The sequence below is a fragment of the Nycticebus coucang genome, chromosome 1 (genome assembly GCF_027406575.1).
Source record: "Nycticebus coucang isolate mNycCou1 chromosome 1, mNycCou1.pri, whole genome shotgun sequence".
NCBI classification, from domain to species: domain Eukaryota; kingdom Metazoa; phylum Chordata; class Mammalia; order Primates; family Lorisidae; genus Nycticebus; species Nycticebus coucang.
This window is the reverse complement of record NC_069780.1, coordinates 65,020,712-65,038,774: the sequence shown is the minus strand read 5'-3', so window position 1 is coordinate 65,038,774 and position 18,063 is coordinate 65,020,712. Positions and strand designations below refer to the sequence as shown.

The window sequence follows — 18,063 nt, the reverse complement described above, 5'->3', positions numbered from 1 at the left end:
TTTCTTTTTCCTGTTCTTCCTTTGGCGATTCTCTTTCCCTTTGTCTCCCCAGTAGCTGGGATTACAGATGCCCGCTACAACGTCCCGCTGTTTTTGATGTTAGTAGAGATGGGGTTTCACTCTGGCTCACTCCTGCTCATACTGGTCTCGAAGCTCCCAGCTCAGGCAGTCCACCTGCCTGGGCCTCCCACAGCACTGGGACTACAGGCGTGAGCCACCATGCCTGGCCTAAAATTATTATTTTTAATTAGACTTATTATTGAACATGGGTTCAAAATTCAGCCAGTGTTTGCTTTTCTGCAAAACCATGACAATATTGTCTGTCATAGGCATTTGCCTTACTTAATAATGAAGGCTTCTCTGTGTGAGTCCTGTTTTCCTTAAAACCAGAAATAGAATTGTTTAAATTTACCTTGGGGATTGATCTTGGGTGCAGTAAGTACTTAAAGTTAATCTAAAGAATGTTGATGAGTGTAATTAGTCCAACAAACATGGAAATCTTCAAATCCTGTTATGTACAAGGCAATGTCTATGGTATTAAAAATTTCTTCCAGAGTAAAATCTCTGCTTACTATGTCTACTCATAGGACCTCGTGATCCCTTAGTCATGAATAATATAAAAATGCCCCTGGGTACACATTTTGATGTGGTTGAAGATTATACATGGTTTAATAGATTTTAGGTAGTGATGCTGATGTAATAGGGCCTCAGAGATGCAAATAAAAACATTAACAAATTGAAGTCAGTCTTTTTAGGTCAAGAGAGGCCTATTGGGTTCAACTCTGGGTTATTAATGAACTGAGTTCATTTTAAGGGAACTCTACAATGAAAGCGAAATGCCAGCAGGAGAGAATGAGTATTTCAGTTTAAGGCATTGGGGATAGCAATGGCTTAGTTTGGAAGCTTCCCACTCTTACCAGCTCTTTTAGTGTGTCTTCTATCATAGATCTGGATTTAAGAATGGTAGAGGGATAGTGAGTAGGAACCTAGAGATGACCTGGTGACTCAGTGGTGGCATAGGTATTCTTATCTTTTCCTTCTCAGCACTCTTTTCTGTTTTCATCAGTTTAAGAACCTTGGTTCTTTAGAGGCTATGCAAGGAATAAAAAAAGAAATAGCCTTGAAAAGCCTGCTCTTCTCTTGACTGCTACCTATTCTTACCCCCTTTCAAAGGGAAAAAGAAAAGTGATCCTTTCTTTTAGGATTAAATTCATTATTTTACTTGCCCAGATTCCTTCCTTTTCTTTGTATACAAAACTTAATCCTTTTTCAAGACTTCGTGATGTCTTACCAGTCTACTTTATTTTCACTCCTGAAATCCCACACACATTACTTTCTGTAATTCATTTGGAATATAGTTGCACATTGTTTATATCTTATATTGTTTCAAACTGTTACTTATTTATTGTTTACCTTGTTATCTGCTTATTTTTCCTTCCTAATTATATTATGAATGCCTCGAGGCAGGGACTAGATTTTACTTAATGTTTTCTCTATTACACTTAAGCATAGCATATGATGAATACATATTTTATTCTGAAGAAATATTACTTTCAAATTCTGCTAGTAGTATAGTACACAGCTAATGTTGTAGTTAGCATTTGATGAATACTTGACTAAGGAATTACCACAGTACTTTTTAGTGTTTCCATTTAAGGAGCTTATTTTTTTATTTTTTTAAGATAGAGTCTCACTTTGTCACAGCTATAACGCCACAGCTCTAAGGAACCTCTAAGTCTTAGGCTCAAGAGATTCTCTTGCCTTAGCCTCCCCAGTAGTGGGGACTACAGGTGCCCACCACAGCTCCCGGCTATTTTTAGAGGTGGGGTCTTGCTCTGGCTCAGGCTGGTTTTGAACCTGTGAGCTCAAGCAATCCACCCTCCTTGGCCTCCCAGAGTGCTAAGGAGGTCGTATTTTAGACTAAAGCACAAATGTCTTAATAACTGAGTTCCTATATGTTGAAATTATTTTAATGTATTATTTCACTATATTGGGTATAATAATAGAGATGAGAAATTTTTATTAATAAAAATCTGGTCTTTTGGCTCAGCGCCCATAGCACAGTGGTTACGGTTCCAGCCATATACACTGAGGGTGACGGGTTTGAACCAGGTGCAGGGCCAGCTAAACAACTGCAACAAAAAAATATCCAGGCTTTGTGGTGGGCGCATGTAGTCCTGGCTACTTGGGAGGCTGAGGCAAGAGAATTGCTTAAGCCCAAGTGTTGGAGGTTGCTGTGATCTGTGACGCCACGGCACTCTACTGAGGGCAACATAGTGAGACTGTGTCTCAAAAAATAAATAAATGAATAAATAAATAAATAAAAATCTGTTTTTAGAGGTAGTAGCTTTCATTGATACCAAGTCTAAATTCACTAGTAGTCCAGAGGAAAATGATAAAAAGAATGCTTAAAGGGGCTTGGCACCGTAGCACAGTGCTTATGGTGCTAGCCACGTGTACTCAGGCTGGTGGGTTCGAGCCCGGCCCAGGCCAGCTAACCAACAATGACAACTGCAACAAAAAAATAGCCAGGCATTGCTGTGAGCTGTGACACCAGGGCGACAGCTTGAGACTCTGTCTTAATAAAAAAAAAAAAAAAGAATGCTTAAAGGTTGGTCAAGAATACTTTGCACTATATGTAACACATACCTCAGAGTTTATGCCTCTAGGTAAATCTGAGAAAAATACATTTCCCTACAAAAGATCCTGCGGGGTGGTGCCTGTAGCTCAGTGGGTAGGGCACTGGCCACATACACCCAGGCTGGCAGGTTCGGGCCCAGCCCTGGGCCAGCTAATCAACGACAACTATAAAAAAAAAAACAATAGCCAGGTGTTGTGGCGGGTGCCTGTAGTCCCATCTCCTTAGGAGGCTGAGGCAAGAGTTTGAGGTTGCTGTGAGCTGTGACACTACGGTACTCTTACCAAGGGCCACATAGTGAGACTGTGTCTCAAAAAAAAAAAAAAAGATCTTATGACTGGTGCCTCAAAGTTTTACACATTTCATTGTGTATTGTTTGCCTATTCAAGTGCCTTTTGATGAATTTTGATTATGGAATTTAGGCTTATGTAATAAATATAGGTGCAAATTTATTACGAGTGTAAATCTGAATATTAATAAATATTCTATTCAGATTAACTTTTTTTTTTCTATTGGGAACCTAATCATCTCTTAAATTAAGATTAACTATGTGCTAAGCATTATGCTTTTGCCTTTACTAAACTCACAATCTAGGCTAGGGTAATATGTAACAGTGCACAGTTCAATACATTTATTATATTAGCATCATAACTGTAAATACGCATAGGGGATACCCTTTTTTAAAACTAGCCAACAAGTATATTTAGAATATTTATAATGAAGGACACTTTATTTGGTTTTAATTATATACTTAATTATGCTAATGATTTTTAATCAATGTCTTATTGTTTTTAAAGGAAACACAACCTATTTGTGGGAGTTTCTTTTAGATCTACTTCAAGATAAAAATACTTGTCCCCGATATATTAAGTGGACTCAAAGAGAAAAAGGCATTTTCAAGCTCGTGGATTCAAAGGCTGTCTCTAAGCTTTGGGGAAAGCATAAGAATAAGCCAGACATGAACTATGAAACTATGGGACGAGCTTTGAGGTAAAAATACAAATGAGCTAGTATTCAAACAAAACTTACATATCTATTATTTTATGTTGTTTATTAGCTGTTTAAAGAGAAGCTTAAACTCTCATGACTTTTATTAATAATTTTGGGGGAGGCTCGGCGCCTGTGGCTCAAGCAGCTAAGGCACCAGCCACATACACCTGAGCTGGTGGGTTCAAATCCAGCCCGGGGCCACCAATCAACAATGATGGCTGCAACCAAAAAATAGCTGGGCATTGTGGCGGGCGCCTGTAGTCCCAGCTACTTGGGAGGTGGAGGCATGAGAATTGCTTGAGCCCGGGAGTTCGAGGTTGCTGTGAGCTATAATGTTACGGCACCCTACCCAAGATAACAGCTTGAGGCTCTGTCTCAAAAATAACAATAATAATAATAATAATTTTGGGGGAAATTCTAGAGGAGCTTTCTGGATTTTGGAAGTAGAGAGGGAGAGAGGAGTTTGATATAGATGTTTAAAATTTCAGCATCATTGGAAAATCCATTTTTGCAGAAAATATGTTTTGTAATATAGAACTATTTCTAGAAACTTTTGTTGGCCTTTAAAAGAAGTTAAAATATATTTTCCAAAAAGAAAATACAATTTCACAGAAAATACACTATAATCAAAATTAATGTGCTTTTTAGTTCTATGTGTTTGTTATAAATAGATTCATCTTGACAGGAAAATTTCTCTTAAGTTTTGTTAGTTTGAGAAACCTTCAAAACTCTTCCATTCACTGTTCATAGCTTCTAAATTAAGGGTTTTGTTGCATGGTTCTGTGAAGGTATTGACATATCTCTATGAAGTAAGGCAATTTTTCCGTGTAACATCAAATTATTTTTATGCATATAACCCATGGAAATTAGAATAGATTTTTACCAATGTTAGTAAAATATTTTGTATTTACTTCCATTAAGAAAGAGAATGAGGCAGGGCATGGTGGCACACGCCTGTAATCCTGGCACTTGGGAGGTGGAGGCAGGTGGATTGCCTGAGCTCACAGGTTCAAGACCAGCCTGAGCCAAAGCAAGACCCGGTCTCTAAAAATAGCCAGGTGTTGTGGGTGCCTGTAGTCCCAGCTACTTGGGAAGCTGAGACAGGAGAATTGCTTGAGCCCAAGAGTTTGAGGTTGCAGTGAGCTATGATGCCACCATACTCTACCAAGGGTGACAAAGTGAGACTCTGTCTCAAAAAGATAAAGAAAGAAAAAGGCTCGGCACCTGTGGCTCAAGAGGCTAAGGCGCCAGCCACATACAGCCAGCTTGCGGGTTCAAATCCAGCCTGGGCATGTCAAACAACAATGAACCATAACCAAAAAATAACTGGGCATTGTGGTGGGTGCCTGTAGTCACAGCTACTTAGGAGGCTGAGGCAAGAGAATCACTTAAGCCCAAGAGTTTGAGGTTGCTGTGAGTTGTGACACCACAGCACTCTACCCAGGCTGACAGCTTGAGGTTCTGTCTCAAAAAAAAAAAAAAAAAAAAAGAATGAACTTTTAGCTACTTTATAGATCTCAAGGTTCTAGGACCTATGGCACTAGGTTCCAACTTCTTTCCTATTCTAAATCTGTAATCTTGTCAGCATTGCAGGCAATAAGAGCTCCTTTTCTTCTTATCTCTTATAGGAATAAGGGAATGTTTATATTAATATCCACCATATATGGGTTTTTGGAAACAAATGCATACTTGATTTATTCAGTACATTTTTCCCTTACAGATACTACTACCAAAGGGGAATTCTTGCAAAGGTTGAAGGACAGAGACTTGTATATCAGTTCAAGGATATGCCCAAAAACATAGTTGTCATAGATGATGACAAAAGTGAAGCCGGTAATGAAGATTTAGCAGCAGCTGCTGATGAAAAATCATTAGAACGAGTGTCACTAACTGCAGAAAGTCTCCTAAAAGCAGCAACCTCTGTTCGTAGTGGAAAAAACTCATCTCCTATCAACTGCTCCAGAGCAGAGAAGAGTGTAGCTAGAGTTGTGAATATCACTTCCCCTGGTCATGATGCTTCATCCAGGTCTCCTACTACCACCGCATCTGCATCAGCAACGGCAGCTCCAAGGTAAGTGAGGCAACCCATTGGTTGTAATGTATTTACTTTTTAAAAAAGGCTTCTTGGTGAAAATGAAATGTCAGCTCTACAAGTCCACTGTTGTCAGGGCTTTATTATTGTTAAAAGTAGATGTCTCAATTAACCTGAATTGGTTTTGTGGTTGTAGATGGAGCTTAATGTGGGCTTTGGTTTTTTAATATATTTGCCTCATGGTATTTTATATTCTAAACTTAAGGGATTGCCAGCATATCTGTAAACTTTGGAAGCACTGATTTTATATAGTATGGATATGCATTCATCTTTTGCTCAAGGGACCCATTGCTAATTTAGTATTAAATATAATCAACTTTTTTCTTTCTAATTTACTAGGACAGTTCGTGTGGCAATGCAAGTACCTGTTGTAATGACATCATTGGGTCAGAAAATTTCAACTGTGGCAGTTCAGTCAGTTAATGCAGGTGCACCATTAATAACCAGCACTAGTCCAACAACAGCGACCTCTCCAAAGGTAGTCATTCAGACAATCCCTACTGTGATGCCAGCCTCTACTGAAAATGGAGACAAAATCACCATGCAGCCTGCCAAAATTATTACCATCCCAGCTACACAACTTACACAGTGTCAACTGCAGACAAAGTCAAATCTGACTGGATCAGGAAGCATTAACATTGTCGGAACCCCATTGGCTGTGAGAGCACTAACCCCTGTTTCAATAGCCCATGGTACACCTGTAATGAGACTATCAGTACCGACTCAACAGGCATCTGGCCAGACTCCTCCTCGAGTTATCAGTGCAGTCATAAAAGGGCCAGAGGTTAAATCAGAAGCAGTAGCAAAAAAGCAAGAACATGATGTGAAAACTTTACAGCTGGTAGAAGAAAAACCAGCAGATGGAAATAAGACAGTGACCCATGTAGTGGTTGTCAGTGCACCTTCAGCTATTGCCCTTCCTGTAACTATGAAAACAGAAGGACTAGTGACATGTGAGAAATAAAATAGCAGCTCCACCGTGGACTTCAGACTGTTAGTGGTAGTACTGACATAAATAATTGCAAGGGAAGTCATCAAGTTGAGTCAAAGAAGACTTTAAAACATTTTTAATGAATATAAGAAAACAATCAAACTTACTGGAATAAATTACCTATCCCATGTTTCAGTGGGAAATGAACTACATATTGAGATGCTGACAGAAAACTGCCTCTTACAGTAAGTAGGAAACAACTGAACCCATCAATAAGGAAAAGCATTGAAAGGGACCAAGCAATTCACTACGTTATCACCATTACACACTAACTTTCTGTAAGACTTGGAACACTAACATTCTGTAAGAGGTTATATAGTTTTCAGCGGGGGAGGGGTTGGGATGGGTGATCTCGTTGTTACATATAGCAATTTTTGATGCATTTTGTATGCATACCAGCAATTACTGTGTTCCGCACAGTACTCACTTAACTGGTGCTATGTGAAGACTCTGCTAACATAGGTATTTTAGAATGTGAATTGAAGAATGGATCCAAAAGCTTCAGAAAGAGGATAGCAAAAAAGATCTAGTGCGACTTTTTTTTTTATATATATATATATATATCATATAGCTTAAGCAGATTTAAAACAAAGGCCTTAGACTAATTTTCGGTTTTCTTTCTTGAAATAAGCTAATGGCTTGTTTGTGTAAAGCTTTTTTATTAAAAGAAAAATTTTAAAAATCTTGTACCTAGCACAGTATTGTTATAGAATTTACATGTAACATTTTATATGGTAGTTTAAGTCTGTCAGTTTCTTAATTGTGGACATATTAACAGTTGGCTCTGGCCTTTTGCTGTAACATGCCTGTGTCACTCACTTAGCCCTGGCATCTGTGCAGACATATCAGTTTCAGTTCTACTGTCACTTGGAAGTTCAGGCTCAGCATGAATTTTTGTCAGGTAGCTCTAATACCTGGAGTTCTCTTTCTTTTTTTTTTTTTTTTAGTTGAAGTTTAAGAGGGAAAGTACCAGTGTTCAAATTTGAACTATAATAGTTTGTATATTCAACATTTGAAGTATATTCTATTTTGTTGTACTCTTGTTTCAAAGTGTATTCAAGTAGGTTTTCTGAAATATAGAAATGAAATTTATCTTCTGTTTTGGTCTCTGGTTATATTTTTAACAATATTTGAAAGTCATGTAGAGATGACGTTTCAGTTAAGGGGCAGCAGAAGTCCTCTATATCTCTTTCCCAAATATTGTGTGCAGAAATTCTATATCTGTTTTAATGTGTTATAGTTGGCAAATATCTGCATGTTGCCATCTCCTTTTATTACTACCATGAACTATAACATTGTGCTTACCATAATGAATTTAGTATTTTAGTTGGCTACATTTAACGAATTTATATTTGTAAAACACATTCAAATCAGACTATTTGACAATCACATCTTTTGAGGGTAAGAAAAACAAATAATCCTTTGGCACTTGTATAGATTATAAAATTGAAGTGTGTGAAAGATTACATGAATTACCTAATTTTAACATAAAACTAGGTCCTATTACTCCATATCTTAATGTTTTCTTTTTTTTTTCTTGTCTTTTTTTTTTTTTTGAAACATAGTCTAACTTTGTTGGCTTCAGTAGGGTGGCATCATAGCTCATAGCAACCTCAAACTCATGGGCTCAATCCATCCTCTGTCTTAGCCTTCCAAGTAGCTGGGACTACAGGTGCCCAAAACAATGCTGGCTAGTTTTTAGAGATGGGGTCTCGCTCTTGCTCAGGATGGTCTTGAACTCGTGAGCTCAAGTGATCCACCTGCTTTGGCCTCCCAGAGTGTTGGTATTACAGGTGTGAGCCACTGTGCCTGCCCTTAGGGTCTTCCTCTTGCTCAGGCTGGTCTCAAACACCTGAGCCCAGGCAATTCACCAGCGTTGGCCACCCAAAGTGCTAGGATTACAGGCCTGAGCCACCACACCTGGCCCCTTAATGCTCTTTCTACCACAAGGAAAAGTTGTCTATTCTTACATCTTTTAGAAATTTAGATGAACTGATACTTAATATTTTTGACCTTTAATTATGCATTTGATCAAATATGACTTTGATCAGCAAAGGTTTTTATCACCACTCTTTATCATACTTTCTCAATAAAAGGTCAAAGAAGGCTGGGCATGGTGGCTCACGCTGGTAATCCTAGCAGTTGGGAGGCCGAGGCAGGTGGATTGCCTCAGCTCATGGGTTCCAGACCAGCCTGAGCCAGAGTGAGACCTTGTCTCTAAAAATAGCTGGGCGTTGTGCAGGTGCCTGTAGTCCTAGCTACTTGGGAGGCTGAGGCAAGAGAATCGCTTGCACCCAAGAGTTTGAGGTTGCTGTGAGTGTGAGCTATGACGCCATGGCACTGTACTGAGGGTGACAAAGTGAGACACTGTCTCAAAAAAAGAACAAAGCTCAAAGAAAAACTCACTTGATTCTTATCCCATTTAAAAGTTACTCTGTCTCTTTTTTTTTTTTTTTAAAGAGATGGGATCTTTTCTGTACCACACAGGCTGATTTTGAACTGACGGCTTTAAACAATCCTCCCGTCTCAGCCACCTCAGTCTCTGTGATTACAGGAGGGAGCCATCACTCCTGGCAAGGGATTTAATATCAAAATCTACCTTCTTTTAAAACATTTCCTAAATATTCCAGCTTTCAAAGTTGATAACTGTATTTGGCATTTGTATCTTACTGTTTACACCATGGTTTCATTTGTTTAGTTATATCTTTCATGATACTCTCTGAGGGCAAAGATTATGTTTTATGCCGTGCATGCCCATGCCCCTCTTTCTAGGTGCTGAGCATATTAGACAATCACATCAGATAGTTACTGATTTTGGTAACATTTGCAAGAATCTGTGGAGGACAGTTGAAGACATTTAAATTTTAAGTGAATGTACATGTACTTTTCTTCTATGTTGTATTCTATTCTTAATTGGTTCTAACTAGGTTTAGGAAGGCCTACCCGGCATACCTCCATCACTGTACTGGAAATTTCTGAGTCTGCTTCAGAATAAATAGATCTAACATGTTGACAGTATATATTAACCAGAATGCTGTTGCATATTGAAATTAGCAGTGGTATGGCTCTCCCCCCACAGCCTGCCACCTTAATATTACAGCTTTTAGTCTCAGTCCCTCCAAACTGTTTCAGTGTAACTTACATTTGCTTGTTTGTATCCAGCATGACAAAAACCCATACAACTGTGGCTTGATGCCCCTGGGTTTTCTAGCCTTACCAGATCTTCGAATTATGATCAGCAATCTTATATTCATTCTTTAGGTCATTTTCTAGCAACAATTCCAGCCTTCTCCACCATTCTCACCAAATGACCAGTATGCTTCTTTTACAGAGAAACATGGTCATGACCTGTGAATTCTTTCCATTTCTGTACCTGTTGCTACAGAGAATTTATGTATTCTCCAGTATCCATTTTTACTGCCAATCTCAGGAAGCGGGTACCCTTCCACCTGTACTCAGCATCTCCCTTTCACACCTCATTAGTCTCCTTGTTCCCACAATTAACAGCCAGTCTATCATTGTGTCTCTTTTCTTTAGCTGATAGCCTGTAGTCTGAGTTCAGGCTTAGAAACAGTTCTCGGCAAGCTACAGTGGTGTGTACCTGTAATCTCAGCTACTCTGGAGGCTGAGGTGGGAGGACTACTTGAGCCCAGGAGTCTGAGATCAGCCTAAGCAATGTAGTGAGACCCTGTCTCAAATTGTAAAAATAAAAGGCTGGATACAGTGGCTCACTCCTGTAATCCCAGCACTCTGGGAAGCCCAGGTGGGTAGATTGCTTGAGTTCAGGAGTTCAAGACCAGCCTGAGCAACAGCAAGACCCTGTCTCTACTAAAAGAGTGCAGCAAGAGAATCACTTGAGGTTGCTGTGAGCTATGATGTCATGGCACTATACTCAGGGTGCCAGAGTGAGACTCTGTCTCAAATAAGTATAAATAATTTAAAATAATTTCAAAAATTCTCAGTGAATGCTCTAATAACCCAATTGTCAAATAGGCACTTCAGTTTTCCATGTGACCTTGTGCCTCAGCCATCTTAAAACTCATTTGATTTTCCATGTTGGTTATTCTATCTAACTACCTCTTTGTTCTGCTTCCTATAGACTTTTCAGGAAAGGTTCTGCCTATAGGTCTCTTTTTCATAGAGTTGTAAAGATTAAATGAGTTAATATGTTAAGGATTTAGAAGGATTGCCTGGCACATAACACTCTATTAAATTTTTTTTTCTTTTTTTGAGACAGAGTCTCACTATGCCACCCTTGGGAATGTGCTGTGGCGTCACAGCTCACAGCAACCTCAAACTTCCAAACTCTTGGGCTTAAGTGATTCACTTGCCTCAGCCTCCCAAGTAGTCGGACTACAGGCGCCCACCACAACACCTGGCTATTTTTGTGTTCCAGTTGTCATTGCTGTTTAGCTGGCCTGGGCCAGGTTCGAACCTGCCAGCCTGGGTGAATCCGCCTACCCAGTGAACTATGGGTGCCACCTGTTAAATGTTTACTATATGATTTCACTAACATAATTGTTAGGTAATTCCATAAATGCATATTGATTTTTTACCACTAAGTTGTTACAGCCTAGACTTTTACTTTAAGTCTTATATGGGGTTAGCTAATTGCCAACTGAGTATTTCCTCCTGAATGTTCAACTGATTCTCTTCCCTTTAAAATCTGTTCCTCTAGTTCAATAAATGATGTTACCAGCAACCACAACACATGCTAGAAGCAACCTGGGGGCCATTCTAGATGCCTTATCTCCTGCAGTCATTCACCAAAGTCTTGTTGATGTTGATGGTACCTTCTAAATATTTTCCATTCTCATGCTCCTATTCTTTTTTTTTTTTTGTGGTTTTTGGCCAGGACTGGGTTTGAACCCGCCACCTCCGGCATATGGGACCGGCGTCCTACTCCTTGAGCCACAGGCGCCGCCCCATGCTCCTATTCTTATTTCATCATCTCACCAAGTCTCCCTCTTGTGCACTCTCCATACTGCCAACTTGAGAGCTTTCTAAAAGTGAATTTCATACTCAAGTCATTGTGATTGCTTTAAATTCTTCAATGGCATTTCTTGCTGAAAAGATGTGAGTCAAGCATAACATTTAAAATCCTTCGATGTGGCCTCTCCAGTCTCCTCAAGACTTATTCTCTCGCTATTCCTCTTTTAGACATCTCTGTGCAACAGAAATTCTGAAATATTTCATTTTTTCGGATATTCCATACCCCATTGAGTCTTTTTTTTTTTTTTGTAGAGACAAAGTCTCACTTTATGGCCCTCGGTAGTGCCGTGGCCTCACACAGCTCACAGCAACCTCCAACTCCCGGGCTTAAGCGATTCTCTTGCCTCAGCCTCCCGAGTAGTTGGGACTACAGGCACCCGCCACAACGCCCGGCTATTTTTTGGTTGCAGTTTGGCCAGGGCTGGGTTTGAACCCGCCACCCTCGGTATATGGGGCTGGCGCCTTACCGACTGAGCCACAGGCATCGCCCCATTGAGTCTTTCTATTGATGGCTTCTGTCGGGACAACTATTTTTCTTCCTTTACCTGGGTTTGTGTTCAGTTGGAAGTGACAGACACTGAAATAGAAATGTTTGAAATGGGCTTGGAAACCATTCTTGATAGAGCACGATCTACTCTTGACTGAGCTCTGAATGTAGACAGGAAAGAGTAAATTATATAAAGACAGATTGGAAAAGAGGAAAAGGAATCAGCAATGCATGTTTCAGAAAATAAACTATTTTCTGAATAGTCCTTTGAAATAAACAGAATAGATGAGGTAATATTTCAAGATACAGTGGGCAACAGTATCAAATACAACAAGAAGGGCAAAGGTGGTTCTGCTCCCGTAGCTCAGCGGCTAGGGCACCAGCCACATACACTGGAGCTGGCGGGTTTGAATCCAGCCCAGGCCTGCCAAACAGTGACAACAAAAACAAAAAAAGAGCTGAGCATGTGGTGGGGGCCTGTAAGTCCCAGCTACTTGGGAGGCTGAGGCAACAGAATCACTTAAGCCCAAGAGTTTGAGGTTGCTGTGAGCTGTGATGTCACAGCACTCCACCGAGGGTGACATGATGAGACTTTGTTTCAAAACAAAGGGCAAAGAAAGCCACAGAGATTGAAGCTGACAATGAAGGGGTGGTTCCACTAACAGGTGGTGGTGAAGCCAGAATGTAAGAGATGGGGCACCTGGTACATTACTCGATTGCCTGCCTCTGACATTGTATACTTCACCTAAGGAGTGTATGTTTCTGATCTCTTTTATATAAACAAACCATGTTTCGTTACTAAAAATTAGATAAACTTCTTTCCAAAGTTTTGGCCTTGGGGTTATTTATAAGGTTTCTTATGATCCTTTTTCTGTTAAGTCTCCTGTCCTAATTTTATGATGGTAGTACAGAGCACATTACTTTGGGAAAGCAAGAGTAACCCTTAGTTTCACAACTATCAAAGCACCGGTCCTGTATTATAGTTCCTAATAATTCATAGTACTGCAAGTCCTGGTTGTGATTCACTGTGATTCTTCAGCCCCTTTGTTATAATCACTGTCCCCCATAATTAACTATTATATTCTGTAGGAGCTTAGTACACAATGCTACCAGCCTTTTTGGTAGAGTAAGATACTACTGTTCACCCTTTGCCAAGGGCACTGATTTCCCTCCTTTCTGCACCAAGACTCCAAACCTTCGAAACACTCAGGTGCAACAGGGAGACTTATTTGAACACCGGTTAACTATCTTTCTGAATGTTGCAACTTAGTAGTAATCCTGGGGATTCAATATTTAAAAATAATATATCACAGCTTCTAAAGTGAGAACATAATATACAAGTAAAACATAATTGCTTATTGCAAGATGCTCCGTATAAAAGAATTACTTAAATGAAAGTCTAAATAGGCTATAAACAGAGTTGTTTTCTTCCAAGATACTATTTGTTCCCATCTCACTGTAGTATATTAATATTTTGTCTATTTCAGAAAGTTTTCTTTAATGAACTGATACTATGACTGTCTAAAAAGGTAAAATACTTAATACTTCTGAATTGTAGGATATTACTAAATTCACTTGAATACAGTGGTACCTTTGCTGCATATTAGAAATATAATAGTTGGGAAGTTTTTAATAACTTGCTGCCTATGTCATACACCATACCAATGAAATTACAGCTTTGGGGTGAGGGAGCCAGGCATCATTTTATTTTCCTTTTCTCTTTTTGATTAGCTTTCTCAGGTTGAAATTTTTAAAAGGTAAGTATTGTTGGGCGGCGCCTGTGGCTCAAGGAGTAGGGCGCAGTTCCCATATGCCGGAGGTGGTGGGTTCAAACCCAGCCCCGGCCAAACTGCAAAAAAAAAAAAAAATAGCCGGGTGCTGTGGCAGGCGCCTGTAGTCCCAGCTACTCGGGAGGCTGAGGCAAGAGAATCACTTAAGCCCAGGAGTTGGAGGTTGCTGTTGGCACTCTACCAAGGGCCGTAAAGTGAGACTCTGCCTCTACAAAAAAAAAAATAAAATGAGATGTGGCAATAACAAGAGCTTTATAAACATACAGAAGCCATTCTAAAAAGTATCAAAAATTTTTCTGGGCAGTTGGCAGCAGTAACTGAGGTAGTTTTAAAGTCCAAAACAGAGTTGTAGGCAGCTTTAGAGATTATTCTCTTTACTACAAAAGTCAATGGAGACCTATGAACAACTCCTCCTCTGACTCCCTCCCATCCGGAAAAGGGAGAGAAATAAGGTTAGTTTTCCAAATAAGGCTATTCCAATGTAATGATCCTTAACTTTCTCGTAAACTTAATTATAAAATGTTGCAGAATTTTCCTAGGTGTTCTTTTTAGGTTTACCAATCTGGAAACCAGTATGAAATGCCAGATATACACAACCCCTGTGTCCGGCCTTCAAATATTTTTCTTGACTTACGTTTCTCAATATTACACAGATAGGACTCTTATGTACATGTATGCAAGCTGTCTAGATCTTAAAGCCTTAATCTGTTCAATGTGGCAAGATAATCAGTGTACTGCTTTGTTGCTGGAAGAATTTTGTAGTTTATATACTGTATGAATAGATGAAAGTCAACAAAAATAGGTACAAAGATTAGGTAAAAAAAAGTATGGCAAAAGAAGAAAATTAGTGTACAGAACACATCTATGAAGTTACACAATAATTAAAATTCAACCATAAACTTTGTTTTTTTGCCAGATGCTTACTCTATTGCCCTGGGTAGAGTGCCATAGTGTCATAGCTCACAGCAACCTTGGAAACAGCAGAGCTTTTCCTAGCATTCTTATCAAAAGGAATGTCTAACTGTACATAAATGTTTTTCAGAAGTGAATTTTCCAAAGTAGGGTGAACAGAGCTCTGAAGTTGTGGATATTGTACTTTTTTTTTTTTTTTTTTAACAATAGCCTTTTAATACCTATTATGCCATGAATTCATAGGGAAAAGTTTCCAGCAGCTTTTCATTGAACTCATTGAACGTGACAAAACTTGCTATGCCTGTTAATGCCATGAATTCATGGGGAAGAGGTTCCAGGAGCTCAGGCTCCCTCTCCATTGGTTCTCACAAACTGAGCTGCTCTGGCTGGAGCAGGCTGGCATTTCAGTTGAACCCAGTTCTCTTTGGCGTCCTTTTTCTGATCGTTTTCCTTCACGTGTTTTAGGAGGCTATCTTGGCACTTAGAGTGCTTAATATGTTCAATATGAACATTAATTCTCTTCCCAAGAAGCTTGCCCTTGTTTACAACAATGCCAACAGCATGCTGGGTAACATTGTAGAATGTTCTACTTTTGCCAGGGTAACGTTTGTGTGGCATGCCTTTTTGAACAGTACCCATTCTCTTGATGTTTACATTGTCACCTTGCTTGTAGATTCACATGTAAGTGGCCAAAGGAACAACTCCACATTTTCTAAAAGGCCTAGAAACATGTTATTGGGTGCCTCTCCTCTTTCCCTATGTTAATCATTTTGTTGAATTACTTGAAGATGGAGTCTTTTTGTTTTGAGAGTCTTAACTCTGTTGCCCTGGATAGAGTGCTGTAGTGTCATAGCTCACAGCAACCTCAAACTCTTCGGCTCAAGCAATCTTCTTGCCTCAGCCTCCCAAGTAGGCTGGGACTATAGGTGCCCACCACAATGCCTGGCTAATTTTTCTATTTTTAGCAGTGATGGGGTTTCGCTCTTGCTCAGACTGGTCTCTCTACTACTGAACTAGAAGATTCTACAGTGTTACTCCTGAGTCTACCTGCCTCAGACTCCCGGAGTGCTAGGATTACAGGTATGAGCCACTGGTGTCCAGCCTCCTTCCTTGTTTTGAACTTTAAGCAACTTAAAATGTATATTTGTATTATGGATTATCACAAATCTTTGAGGTCAAGAGGACAAGTATAATGATATATTCTGCAAATGAGAAAACTGTGGCCCAGAGAAGTGACTTACTCAAAGGTCATGGTTGTGACAGCTGAATGTTTCTACCCATAGCCAGTGCCCTTCAACATGTTATTTTGCGTCCCCGTTTTAAAAGCCCAAGCTCCAGGCTTTTGCCATTTTGATGTTTGACCATTTTTCACTTATAGTATCTACCTATTCTAGATAAAAAGCCTGCCTATGCCATATTTTTATTTGAGACAGTCTTATTACATCACCCTCGGTAGAGTGCAATGGTGTCACAGCTCACAGCAACCTCAAGCTCTTGGGCTTAAGCCATTCTTTTGCTTCAGCCTCCCAAGTAGGTGCTTACCAGGTGCTTACCACAACGCCTGGCTAGTTTGGCAGGCCCAGGCTGGGTTCGAACCCTCCATCTCCGATGCATGTGGCTGATGCCCTTCCATGTTTTTTATACATGTCACTGAAGAGTTCATCAGAGCTCCTTATGCAAGTCCATTTTATGGAAACTCTGCCTTTAATAAAATTCAAATCAATGGTGATCATGAGAATACAAATATATTTTTTAAGAGATAGTCTCACTTTATTGCCTTTGGTAGAGGGCTGTGGCGTCACAGCTCACAGCAACCAGCAACTCCTGGGCTTAGACCATTCTCTTGCCTCAGCCTCCCGAGTAGCTGGGACTACAGGTGCCCACCACGAAGACCGGCTATTTTTTTGTTGCAGTTTGGCTGGGGCCAGGTTCAAAGCTGCCACCCTCAGTATATGGGGCCGGCACCCTACCCACTGAACCACAGGCGCCGCCCTATTTTGTATTTTTTTTTGGCACGTTTTTGTCCAGGGCTGGGTTTGAACCCACTACCTCCAGTATATGGGACTGGCACCCTACTCCTTTGAGCCACAGGTGCTGCTTTAAATCTTGGGAATCTTTCAAGTCTAAGGCACATTATATATAATATATATGTATATATATAAACTATATGCAACATCCCTTCATTTTTATCTTAGATGGTTTAAAAAGTGGTTCAAATACAGAATATTTGCATTAATTTCTATTCTATTTATGGTAAAACTAGGCAACTGAAATCCACTATATTTTGCTTCTCTTCTAATATTGTATGTACCATAAAAGTAATGTTTGGTTCACTATATTTTATGTAACAAATCTCTTGTTACCCCCCAGTTATCGCTTTTCTCATTTGTACTCATTCAAGGCCAAAGGAACATGGTGGTGGGAAGAAGCAAAAACATGGAGTCAAGAGAGACCTGAGTTTGAATTCTGGCTCAGTTATTAGCTCAAATTATTTGACCTTTTGAGCCCTTATTTATAAATTAAGGGCGGTTTTAAGATCATACATAAAGCTCTTAAGCCACAGGTTAGGGACAGAAATGTTAGTTTCCTCTTACGTCAACATAATCCTTTATTAAATAAATGAGGCGTTTATTACTACCACCCTGTAAGAATGCAATCTACTGAAATGCAGCATGATGGAAGCCAAAATCCATGCAACTCTCAGCCTCACTGCAGCTCTGCACAGCCTACCTTCTTTTAAAACTCTTCTTTTAGCAACGATCAAAAATCGTATGGGGTATATATATAAATGGAATAGCAGAACCAAAAGGTACAGAGGGATGGAATAAGAGAAATTTATCCATTGAACATATTAGTTCTGCAGGACAAGTGTTATTTGCCATTTTGCCCTCAGGTTACTCTGACACTCCATATGGCAAAGCTGTCTAGACAGACTTAGGATAAAGTGAAAATATGAAATGCAACCCAACATGATTTATATATACTACTAAAAAAGTCTTACATAGAATGCTCACATAATTACACTTTAAAGACAGATGCAAAGTCATCCTTGAAGTAAATGTTCAGCCTCCTGCCATGAGAGCACCACAGAATAATTCACAAGGATTGTTTCCTTGTGGATTTTTCTTCATTTCCTTACCTTACTGTCACACATTGGTATATCAGAATCCT

At 39.6% G+C, this 18,063-nt stretch overlaps 1 protein-coding gene across 11 annotated transcripts in view; it reads left to right on the top strand.

Moving 5' to 3' along the window:
• The window catches only part of ELF2 (E74 like ETS transcription factor 2), a 143,615-nt gene extending 135,812 nt beyond the window's left edge, over positions 1 to 7,803 (top strand). For all 11 annotated transcript variants that reach the window (XM_053581619.1, XM_053581605.1, XM_053581487.1 and 8 more), the window contains 3 exons: positions 3,436 to 3,628; positions 5,349 to 5,699; positions 6,060 to 7,803. In XM_053581619.1, the coding sequence (XP_053437594.1) occupies positions 3,436 to 3,628; positions 5,349 to 5,699; positions 6,060 to 6,684 (1,169 nt within the window). In that variant the 3' untranslated portion in view covers positions 6,685 to 7,803. The remainder of the gene's footprint in view (positions 1 to 3,435; positions 3,629 to 5,348; positions 5,700 to 6,059) is intronic.
• Positions 7,804 to 18,063: the final 10,260 nt, after the last annotated feature.